Genomic DNA, 12901 nt, shown 5'->3' on the forward strand with positions numbered 1-12901 from the left:
GTCGTGAATTCTTGGATTGCACGTGTACGAGCAATGGTAGGGAGGCAGGAAGGTGTGGGAAAGCCATGGCAGGGGGAAGCATCTGCTAAGAGGGGGGTGGCAGGTGCACTGGACTGCGCAGGAGACAACCTGCGGCGATCAGCTGACAGACGAGGGAGCGTGACCGAGGGCAACGAGGAGCCAGTGTGGATTGAACGGTGTGACAAAGAGCTGTCACACGAAGATGGTAACACAATGGTAGAATCCGAGTGGTTGGCAGTTCGACTGCGAGGGCTGTAGCCCTGAAAAGATTGGCCACTCGAATTAGATGAACGCGGAGAAGGAGCAGTGCTCGGCAGAGAAGCACGCTATGGAGAATCAATACCCGAATGCATGGTGTGGGAAGATGGATGGCCGCTCGAAGCAGGAGTGGGAGAAATAGGGGCAGAATCAGGGGGGTTCACCTGAGGCTCAATGAAAGCTGGTTTCACTCGGTTGAGTGAGACCGTGATTACAGAGTCTTTTATGAGAAGATCCGTGTTATTCGCAGAGCGTTTGATGACTTTGTAAGGACCTGTGTAGGGCAACTGAAGCGGGGCTTTGACTGAGTTGTCTCAGAGAAACACGTACTCAGAAGAGCCTAGCGTTGCGCGGTACGTACACGCGCGGAGGTGTATGAGCAGCCGGAGGTGGCGGCTGAATTTTGCTGCAGTGCAAGCGCACCCGCTCGAGAAGTGAAGGGAGTTCAGAGGGCCATGGAAGTGGGGTTGGAGTGACTAATTCTCCAGGCAAAACCAGAGGTTGGCCATACACAAACTCGGCTACGGAACCCTTGAGGTCTCCCTTGAAAGTCGCACAAAGGCCAAGAAGCACGAAGGGCAGTGCCTCTGTCCATAGTGAGTCATGGCAACGCAGGGCAGACTTTAAGGTGCGATGCCATCGCTCGACAAGCCCATTGCTTTGGGGGTGGTATGCAGAAGTATGAATTTTGACGGTACCACACATTTTACATAAGTCAGAGAAAACTGAAGACTCGAACTGTTGCCCCTGGTCAGTGATGAGGTAAACAGGTGAGTCAAATCTAGTGATCCACGAATCTAAGAATGCTCGACTTACTGTCTCAGAGGTAATGTTCAGAATAGGCACAGCCTCAGCCCACCGAGTCATCCTGTGAATACCTGTAAACAAGTAACGGAAACCCTCGGAGGGGGGCAAAGGGCCTTCGAGGTCGACATGAACATGGTGAAACCGGCCTGGCGGTTGGGCAAAACAGCCAAGGGGTGGAGAAGTGTGCCTGGAAACTTTGTTCTGTTGACGCACCATGCATGCCCTTGCCCAAGACTGACAGTCACGGCGCATGTCTCTCCAGACAAACCGTTCAGCTACCAGACGGGTGGAAGCTTTGACACCGGGGTGTGCTAATGTGTGTAGTTTGTCAAAGACCTGGCGTTGAAGGGGCTTAGGAATGAATGGCCGCAACATACCAGTCGATTCATCACACCACACTAAGTCAGATATGCCAGGGAAAGTAGAGCGTACTGGTTGGAGAGAGGAGCTGTGGTCTGAAATTAACTGCATGTTATCGGGGTCTGCCGATTGCAGCCGAGGTAGGTCTGTTAAGTCAATTAAGGTTGTGACAGCACCAACACGTGAGAGAAAATCAGCGACCACATTGTCCGCTCCTCGGATGTAGTGAATGTCATTTGTAAATTGCAAGATGTAATCGATGTGACGAAAGCGTCGTGGGGGCGGATCAGCCACAGGATTTTTTATGGCAGGAACCAACGGCTTGTGATCAGTGAGCACATAGAAATCTCGTCCCTCAACATCAGTTCTGAAGTGTCTTATGGCCTTGTAAACTGCAAGTAATTCTCTGTCGAATGCTGAGTATTTCTTCTGCGCGTTGTTTAGCTTTTTTGAGAAAAACTGCAGGGGGGTCGTAACGTCGTTGTATGTCTGACTCAGTACTGCGCCGATAGCATTGTCACTAGCGCCAGTAGTGATAAACATTGTGGCGTCCGCCCGTGGGTGAGCAATAGTGACAGCGGAGGCCAACAGCTGTTTGAGTTCATTAAATGCCTTGTCCATGTCTGGTGTCCATGGTACCTGGCGGGCGCCAGAAGTTTGTGGGCCAGCGAGAGCATCTGTGAGAGGAGCCTGCACCGCAGAAGCGGCTGGCAAATGTTTCCGGTAATAATTAACTGTTCCGATGAACCTGCGTAATTCCCTATAGGTCTGAGGGCATAGCATCTCGAGAACAGGCTTGATCTTGTCCTGTGGTGGTGTCAGACTGTCCGATGACACAACATAACTTAGGAATGTGACGGATGACGGTGCAATTGAGTCTTTTTATTGTTCAGTTCAATACCAGCGGCTGCTAAAATATCTGTCACAACTTGAACACGCTCTTCACTCTGTTCCTAAGTAGAAGCAAAAACCAATATGTCGTCCATGTATATGAAACAAAAGTCTAGATGGGATAAAGTTTGATTGATGAAACGCTGCCACGTTTGGGGGGTATTTTTCAACCCAAACTGCATAAATTTGTATTGGAACAGCCCGAAGGGAGTGGCTATGGCAGTCTTCTCAATATCCTCCGGAGCCATAGGAATCTGATGAAATGCATGCTTACAGTCCAAAACAGAGAAGTACTTTGCACCTGCGAGCGCATGATTGAAGTCTGCAATGTGTGGGACTGGATATCTATCAATGATGGTGCAGGCATTTAAACGCCTATAGTCTCCGACCATACGCCAAGTACCATCTTTCTTTTGGTCAAACAGTATAGGACTAGCCCAGCAACCGGAAGAAGGTTCAATTATTCCCTTTTGTAACAGATTGTCCAATTGTTCTTTTGCTATTTTCATAAATTCCGGCTTGAGGCGGCGTGGGCGTTGCAATATGGGCGGCCCATCGGTTAGACGTAACCGATGAACTGTGCCATTAGTGACTACTGCAATACGTGGCGCGGCACGACAGTCAGATGTCCATGAAGTGGAGCAGGCAGTAGCGGACAGGCCAAGCTGTGGTGCTGAGGGCACGGAAGTACAGGTGTGCCACCCGCTCGTAGGTTGCGTAAAGGCCGCACATGTGTTAACATGGGCGAGGCTGGTACACTGGTTCTTGGTAGCGGGCCATGCCGCTACGAGCGCTGTAGGCACGAGTTGGCGTGGCCAAACAGCAGATGGCCGTAGTTCATTGCCACGAGCTTGGCAAGTTAATTGTCCATTCGGAACGCAAGGAGCATGAGCACTCGGGCATACCCTATCATTACAAAAGGGGGTGTTGACACAGTTTACAGAGTTCACAACATTGTCGTTAACGTGCGTGGGCACGGGAACACCAGATTGGCATGGACTGACCTTGTCTGTAGCCGACGAGTCGTCTGCTTGTAGTGCCGCGAGGCGTTGTTGTGTGGAGACCAACTCGTGGTGTATGTCGCGGAGATGCAGCAGCATTTCCGTACGTTCCATCCGCAACTTCGAAGACTTGGCGCACTCCACTAGCCACTTGTTTTTCCAAGATTGCAGCTCCAGACCAACTCGTGGTGTATGTCGCGGAGATGCAGCAGCATTTCCGTACGTTCCATCCGCAACTTTGAAGACTTGGCGCACTCCACTAGCCACTTGTTTGTCCAAGATTGCAGCTCCAAGGATAGGTTTACGCACTTTTTTGCCCAGCACACATGTTTGGTGTTAGCCGAACTGTCACTCGGCGAAGCAAAAGGAATATGTTTGTTAAGGGGGGGGGGGGGGTAAAACACAGTATTTTGCACAAAATCTAGTGACAACTGCAACTGATAGTGCTTGAGGAAATCAATTCTGAGAATAGGTTCTTCAGTTGTTGTCACTAGAAATGTCCACTCCAGCTTGCACTCGGGCGAAAGTTTCACTGTATACAAAGTGGAACCCGAACACTGTAGGGTAGACAAGTTCACTGCACGAAGTACTGTTTTGTGTGGTTGCACTTTATTGCTTGCTAGGCGAACCGGCAGCAAAGAGACGTCTGCACCAGTGCACCAGCGTCTACCAGAAAACATACACCTGATCGTAAATCGCGAACATAGATTCGACCACACTTACTGTTATTGTCCGAAACAGAGTGCAACGTAGGATGGTGCTCGTTGTTTACATCGCAGGAGGTGGCACCGTAGCCTACCTGCGGTTGGAGTTTGGGTAAGAACACGGTGACTGGCATTTGCGAGCTTGCTCCCCGAATCTCGCGTCGAATAAACAGTAAGGTTGGGTGGGCCTGTGCTCCTGTGGGTAGTTGCTAGGTGACGGAGTATGTGCCCCAGAGTCTTCCACAGAGGCCGATGCACTGTCGTTGCGGGGAGTTGAAGGTGCAGGCAGGGCGGCTAGTTTAACAAACTTGTTATTAGCAGCACCAGACAAGGGCGTGGCGTCAGAAAGCGTCTTAGTGCGGTCACATCCAGAATGCAGTGCACGGAGCTCACGTTGCCTGGCGGAGTATGCTCTGTCGGCAGCGCGTAAACGTTCATTTACTGGCCTATCTTCATACGCAGAGATTGCAGTCTGGACAGGCAAAGGCAGCTTTTCAGTCCAGATTTCTGCGAGCGTGTCATCAAGCATAACTTGCTCATCGACGAGAAGATGGATGCACCGCCACAGCTGGGACGGAGACCTGTCGCCGAGACGCTCTTCGTAGATGAGCTGTCGCACATTTTCTCTCCTGGTTTTGGAGACGCGCTCCAGTATCGTCTGTTTCGCTACAGCATACTTCCCTGCTAGGGGGGGGTGCTTTGACCAGATCGTAAATTAAATCGACGCGGTCGTGAAGATGGTTCATGAGGCTGGCAAAGCGTGCGTCGTCGTCCAAAGCACAGACATTGAATGTTTGCTCAACCAGGTTAAACCAGAACTCCGGGTGAGCGGGTTTGAAGTCTGGTAATTTCGGCAGATTCGGCACTGCAGTCACTGCGGAGGTGCACCTATTACTTCGGACGGAAGTAGAGCATGCAGAAGATTGCGAGTCCGAATTATTGGCATCCCGTAATGCAGGAATCGCGAAATTCACTTGACGCCGGGGGGCCGCTGAGAAGCGACGGGCGCTCGAACGGTGTGAGGATCGTAGTCAAAATGTGCATTCTCATTGACATGGTAGCTTGGAGAGAAGCCACAAGTGCTTAAGTACGCCGGTGAATGTCCGTTATACACACAGTATTCACTCGACCGCGAGTGGTGGGGCTGGTTGCAGATGTCGAAGTAATTACTGTCCAGCACAGAATTGTTGATTTGATTAGAAGCAACACAAGGATCTCACACACGTCCACTAGGATGCACACTCGGTGTGATATTTGCTGTTTGGCGAGCATTGAACACCTGTTGACTAACCAGCGCGGAAGGATACACATGTGGCGGGAACTGATTCGAGTTTGAATTTACTACTGGATTTTCCAAAGTAGCAAAACCTCGCTCGACTCCACGAACTGCATTGAATTGTGTATTCGACACAGGAGTAGGAATGTTCCGACCAACACTCTGTGGAGAACATGTGGGAAGGTCCAGGCTAACAAAGCCAGAGTCCACGACCGTTGGCAGTTGGAAGAAACTGGCGGCACTCGATGAATTCCATTGCATGTTCTGGCTGAAGGATTCCAAAGATTCTTGAGGCACGTCCACTACGACGGCAGGAGTGCTGGAGAGATGTTGCTGGAATCCGGGCGGCGGTGAATGCTGAAAGGCCGTTGTCTGGAGCTGAACAAAGGCCCTCGCGATCGCGGAGAAACCCGACACGGTAGGCGCGTAAATAACCTTCGGGCGATAACTCGGACGCGTATTACACAAAAACGGGGTCACCACTGAGGGAATATGGAATAGTTGTAGGTAAACAACTAGAATTCACTCAGATACAGATTTATTCACACTTAGCTTCTACGCAGATACAAGTCCGGAGGCTAACTGCCGTTAGCGTCCTACATCCTGCCCAAAGCCCTCCCCTCAAAGATAGCACACTTACACACAGAACAAATATCAATATTTATGGCGCTCTACGCCACACAAGTAATAAGTAAAAACAAGATCTGGACAGCATGTGGATCACCTGAAAACAAGAGGGCTATTGACATGCAGTGGGTTATTATGGTAAAACATGATGATGTATGCAACATGTGTAGTTATAAGACTAGACTAGTTGCTCAGAGTTGTTCTTGAAGAAAAGGATTTGATTATAATGAAACATATGCTCCTGTAGCAATGTTGAAAATTATAAAAACATTACCTGGTGTTAGGAACCAGGAAAAATTGGCTGGAAATCAAATTGATGTAAAAAGTGTATTTCTTTGTGAAAATTTATATAAAGGTATCAACAGACTTTAATGTATAACCAGGTACTATAGGTAAGCTAAACAAAGTAGTTTTATCATTTAAGGCACTTTTCAGGATCTTGGAACAAAGTTTGTTAAAGATTTAGGCTTTGTTGAAAGCAGTACTGATGGGTGCCTGCATACTTATGGGTCCTTAAATACTAAGCCTTATGTTTTGTTATGTGTAGATGACTCTATCCTTTTAGATAATGATAAGATGAAAATTGAAAAACTCAAATTAACTTTAAGAAATAAATTTAAAATTAAAATTTTGGGGTATTTGCAAATGCGCAAAAAGACAGAGAAGAAGTAGAGGCTGATAAGAGACTGCATGATAAAGTGGCTTACAGAGAATTAATAAGATGTTCACATTATGTAGCTCGAACAACATGACCTAATTTAAGTTATGCTGTTAATTATTTCAGTCATTATCTGAGTGATCAAAGGGATTCACATTGGAAAGGTTTAAAGAAAACATCAAGTTACATAAAAGGTACAGTAAATTATGGGATAAATTACAAAATGGAGACGGCATTTCAGTTAACAAAAAAACATTTACAAAAAAAAGAGTCTCTTGTGGAACTGTAAAATATGACACTACACAACAGTAATTAAACCCAAAGCTCTCTACGCATCTGAGACACTAAACCTTCAACACAGCACACTGAAAGGGGAATTAGAAGTGAAGGAACGCAAAATAATGAGGAAAATCCTAGGACCAAGAACGAAAGATGGTGTGCATTATCCAAAATCCAGTGCAGAAATATATAAAAACATCTCCAAAATAACAGACACAATGCGCATGAGAAGAATCCAATTCATGGAGCATTTAGAAAGAATGGACTCAAACAGGTTAATGCACAAAATCCATACATTTTAAAGAACAAAACTGCAAGACCAAACTGGTACAAATAGATGGAAAAAGAGCTGAGAGAATTAGGGTCTCCAAATCTACATGACAGAAATGAAATCAGAAAAATCACAAACACACGGGGTTTTGAGGAAGAAGAGAGAAAAACTAACCAACATACGTGGTCTGTGCAATGAAATCTAGCCCATTCATTGCTTGTGAAGGAATACTGGGCGAAAAGGAAGGCCAACAAATGTTGATTACACGTGATCCTAAGTGATTGATCTGCGAAGAAGAAGAAGAAGAAGAAGAAGAAGAAGAAGAAGAAGAAGAAGAAGTAAAATGAAACAGTAATAGTTTATTCTGATGCTGATTGGGGCAACAGTTCAGAGAGAAAATCATCAGATTATGCTATCAGTCTGTTTGATAATATTGTAAGTTAAGGAATTAAAAACTAAGTATTCTAATATTGTCTTCTACAGAAGCAGAATATGTATGACTTGCAACTTGTGTTGTAGAATATGTGTTGTTTGAGGTGTTCCAAGATCTAAAAATAAAAAATGACAATCACTCTTGTATTCCCTCTCTTTATAGATGGAAATGTAAAAAACTAAAACCCACAGATTTTAAGTACGAATTTGTCAGAAAGTTATAGATGTCAAGCACACTGCTACAGAAAATCAGTTTTCTGACATTTTTACAAAATACTTGCACAAACAAAAATGTGAAAAATTGTCACACAGATTGGGAACGTGTAGAGTTGTAGACTACCATTACAGTATGCTGTTACAATGCAATGTCCTATTGAAAATGTATGACAAGCACATCATCCTTATAATTAAATATCAATTAATAACAGATCGTTGGTATGAGCTTTCAAGAGATAAGACAATAACTGAGAAATGAAACAAAAGTCCCATTACCAAGCTCAAGTACAATGAATAATGTCATGCTTTACAGAGTCAGTATGTAGGTGCACATCCTGCTACAAGCAAATATACCCTTTTTTCATCTTAGCATTGGTAACACATTCTGGGACTTTCTGATAAATATAATACAAGAATGTTCCACAATATTTGATGTTATTTAACATTTCTCTCTGATTAGAAAACAAAGATTTGTTTCCAAACATGTGGCAATTTCCAAATGTGTGATAAATAAATATCTAAGAAGACAGCTTAAATTGCTGTGAAAGAAACAAGGAGCAATAACATTATATTCTTCCCTTTCACAAATATTTTGCTGTTTATTTCCGAATATATGGTGATTCCCAAGTGTGTCGTTAGGCAGGAATCTAAGAGAACAGCTGAAATTGCTGCAAGTGAAATCATGGACAAATCACAGTTGTATTCTTCTTCATCACCAATAGTTTGCAGGCAATACTCATCTCACAAGACTTCTTGCAAACCAGTGACACTTTCAGTAGGACTATTTCTACCACTAACAACATGTGTGAGTTGTTTACCCAAGCTAGAGGGGTCCACATTGTACACTAATGAAAATCAGTAGCAGTTCCTGCGGTTGTTGATATTGCATGTGATGTCAAAACTATGTCACATTTGCAGGAAATCCAGTGAAATGAGCGTTACCCATTAAATTTTGGTGCTGAAGATTCTTTGACTTTTTTTTCTTTGAATGTGTTCATAGACATGTTGGTATATATATATCACATAGTGTGTTCTTTATTTTCCTTGTTGAATAAATCCGCCAAAACTAAATGTTTTTTGCTTGCAACAATGATATTCTAACTGTTTTCTCGACAAATTTTAGTTTATATTTTTGTAATATGGTTTCTCAGTTGTGATTTGTTATGACTATATGACTAAAGAAAATTCAAAGAAATGTGAAACTATGGACTTCACAAACATAAAAGCTTCCTTGTCAAAATTATGAAGAATATTTCAAAAACTTAAATGGATGTACTGGTACTGCAATATACAGCTCAATCCACAAATACAACAGGGAAATTTAAATGACTAAATGAAGTAGGGCAGGTGTTATACATTGTAACATACCACACTGGACCTATCCATAGAAATAATTAATATATTTGTCTTCTTTTGTGTAATAACCAGCAAATTTACATCTTCTCATCTGTGACATTTCCAGGCTTGCCCCAACAGTTTTGAAGCCCAATTTTTACGATTGTAAAGTTGTATTCCATTTTTTAAAAAGCGTTTAGACAAGAAAAATATATTATATTAAATTTTTTAGATTACCAGAGCTTTAAAATAATGTTTCCAGATAGATCACTCATAAAAAAATCCAATTGAAAATATCGTTTATTTAGTAATTATAGCAGAAGGTAATTTGAATTTTGCTTATAAATTACACATGAAACAATATATAAACAGTGTAATGAGATGTAAAACTGTATTGCTATTTACTATTTACCTTAATTTTCAAATATAGGTAAGAAATTAACTAGTTGAGTATGTACAAGGTGTGATTGGAAACCTTTAAGAATGGATCCGCTACTGCTTACTGGTTAGGCAGGCAGGTACATGGATGGTGGGGAATGAGTCATTGCCTTGTCCTTGAACACCTTCTGGCAGGAAACTCCATTTCCTTTATTCAGTTCATTGTAGCAGCTGATTGAGTGCTGGTCTATCAAGGCTCGTTGCTGGATTCTGTCTACTTGAAAATGGGCATGAAAACAGAGCAACAAGTTTGTGTGAAATTTTGTTTTAAAACCGGGAAATCAGCGTCTGAGACTTACGAACTGTTAAAAACAGCTTTTGGAGATAATTGTATGAGCCAGTCAAATGTTTTTGTCTGGTTCAACAGATTTAAAAATGGCCATGAATCATTTGAAGATGAACCACAATCCGGCCATCCTTCCACCTCAAAAATGAATGAAAATGTGAAAGTTCATGACTTAGTGCATTCTGATCACAGACTTACAATTAAGGAGGTGGCTGATGAACGTAATTTAAGTTTCTGTGCAGTTCAGTCAATGTTAACTGAAGATCTGAACGTGCATCAAGTGTCCATAAAATTCATTCCAAAAGTGTAGTCAAGCGACCAGAGACAATACTGACTTGAAGTATGCCAAGATCTGATTAATTGGATGGAAAATGCCCCAGATTTGTTAAATAGGGTAATTACTGGTGATGAATCATGAATGTATGGATATGATCCTGAAATCAGAGTGCAGTCTTTGCAGTGGAAGGCTCCAGGTTCACCATGACCGGAAAAAAAAGCACGGCAAAGTCAGTCAAAGATGAAGACAATGTTGGTGATTTTTCTCAATTCTCCCAATATTATGCATCATGAATTTACCCCTGGAGGACAGACAATTAACCAGGAATACTACAAATGTGTCCTTGAGCGTTTGTGTGAAAAGGTGTGAAAGAAAAGGCCTGCATTGTGGAAAGACAAGAGTTGGGTGCTACACCATGACAATGCTCCAGTTCATAGTGCCTTCTCCATCATTGAATTTTTGACCAAATTCAAAATTTCTGTGCTTCCACAACTACCATATTCCCCTGACTTGGCCCCTGCAGACTTCTACCTATTTCCTAAACTGAAATTTTCACTGAAAAAAGGAAGCAGTATGACTCAATTGAAGATATCCAGGCAAATAAGGAGACATCCTTAACACACTTCAGGAAAAAAATTTCCAGGAATGTTCCCAAAAGTGGAAACACTGTTGGAGTTGGTGTCTTAAGTCAGAAGGGGACTATTTTGAAGGAGATGCACAACAGCAGCATCTTAGTACCATCATTGTACAATTACAAGCCCATTCTTAAAAGATTCCAATCACACCTCACGTGTATACAATATACAAAATTATTTTAAATGTGTTTGTTTCAGGTTATTCTCCTCTGCAGTGGATAATGAATATTTTTGACATTTAATTTTACCTCCTTCAACACAATATCTTTGTTGATACTCAAAAATTAACCTGCCTTTCATATCTTCTGATTACTATGACTATATTAATTTATATCTCAAACATTCATGAAATTTTTACAGACACTTCAAAGGAAATTCCACAGTTTTCCAGTCTGGTTTAACATTACGATTCTCTCTCTCTCTCTCTCTCTCTCTTTCTCTCTCTCTCCCTCCCTCTCTCTCTCTCTCTCTCAATTTATCTGTCTATCATTTAAATGTTATATTACATTATAAATAGACTCATTACATTCATGTTGGGTGCTAAAAATATCTAAACAGGATGCCTGTTTCACTAATCATTTTAATTTATTTCTTTTCTAGATGGGTGCAATTATTGCTCCTGCCTTTGTTTCTCCCCTTCTAGTCCTTTGGCAATACAATATGGGAGCCTACCATACTACTCCACTCTTCATGAGAATAATTATGAGCACAAGCTTTTTCCGACTAGGAATGATTGCTATGATTTTGGCACTCATGGAGGATAGAAAGCAAATGGACTGCCCAGAAATTTTTTGCCCATTCAGTTACCCAAAAACTTTGCTTGGGTAAGTATTACCAGGAAAATGTGACTGTGTCTTTAATATTTGTCATAAATGTATTTATGAATGCATGTCTGTGTAAAATGTTAGTAGCAAAACCTTCTTCTTTCTTTATAGGTTGGTGGGAGCTGATGGTCAGGACATGACAGTAAATATTGCTGGTTTGTTGGCTATGATTCTGGTAGTTCGAGTAATGTGGTATCTCGCATTGAGGATAAGATTGTCTTCTGATTTGTATAGCACATGTTGTAACTATGTGTACAAACTTAAGAAGCGATAGAAAATTGACTTTACTGTTCTTTTCATGGCAGTTAATAATGAAAAGATATTTTACTCAAAAATGAGATAAGACTAGAACAAACTTGGGGTCTGCAAACTCTGTGTTTGGTTTTAATGTAAAGAGATGTGATGAGGTGCAGAGCCAATTTCTACACTGCCATGTAAAAAGGTGCTGTATACTGGCTGTGATATGATCTGTGATAAATACACTTAGTTGATATTGTGTTTTAGAGTGTTATATGTGAACACTGTGAGATATGTATTCCACATTATTTAAACAAAATATTGAAATAAATATACACACATTTTTTTGGATATGACATTAATACTTCTTAGATTGGTGCAGTTCCAAAATTGGCCAATAACTCAGAATGGTACATAGTATCTGTGATGTTTTTAGATTTCTTTTGAATTACTTAACAAATGATAGTAGTAATTTTCTCTGGTGATACATAGTTATCACAGTCTTAACAAATGATAGTAGTAATTTTCTCTGGTGATACATAGTTATCACAGTCCTGTTTCATTGCCTCTGAAATTACTTGAAAAATGCATCAGTTTCTCTGAAAATGAAAACCTTTTGTACAAAGTCTTGTATCTGATTCATTTTTTGTATTTCTTCAATAAATGAGTATTTCTGAAACATGTATTTTATTTAAGAGACATTGTTTACAAAGACCCTACCCCTTCCTCTGTTATTTTTCCATAACTGTATTTCTGATCTCTACCGTAAACATTCCATATCAGCCCTGTTTTCATGTCCAAAACAATAAAGATCAGTTCTACATATAGTCCACAAGGCACCTTGTAGTGTACAGTGGAAGGTACCCTCTACCACAATTAGTCATTCCCTTTCCTGTTCCACTCCTAAAGGGAGCTAGGGAAAAATTATTGCTATATATTATATTCTACTTATGTCTTCATGGCCTTTACGTAAGATATACATTGATGGCAGTAGGATCATTCTACAGTCTGTCACTTGTCCCAGTTCTCTAAACATCCTCAGTAGTGTTTTGTGAAAAGAATTGTGAA

The 12901-nt window shown here is 41.9% G+C and overlaps 1 protein-coding gene across 1 annotated transcript in view; it reads left to right on the forward strand.

Moving 5' to 3' along the window:
- LOC126416440 (ATP-binding cassette subfamily G member 4-like) overlaps positions 1–12476 on the forward strand; it is a 304210-nt gene extending 291734 nt beyond the window's left edge. Inside the window, exons 12-13 of the mRNA XM_050084163.1 lie at positions 11373–11596; positions 11708–12476. Of these exons, the coding sequence (XP_049940120.1) occupies positions 11373–11596; positions 11708–11870 (387 nt within the window). The 3' untranslated portion in view covers positions 11871–12476. The remainder of the gene's footprint in view (positions 1–11372; positions 11597–11707) is intronic.
- The last annotated feature ends 425 nt before the right edge of the window (positions 12477–12901 follow it).

This window comes from Schistocerca serialis, chromosome 8, assembly GCF_023864345.2.
Source record: "Schistocerca serialis cubense isolate TAMUIC-IGC-003099 chromosome 8, iqSchSeri2.2, whole genome shotgun sequence".
NCBI lineage: Eukaryota > Metazoa > Arthropoda > Insecta > Orthoptera > Acrididae > Schistocerca > Schistocerca serialis.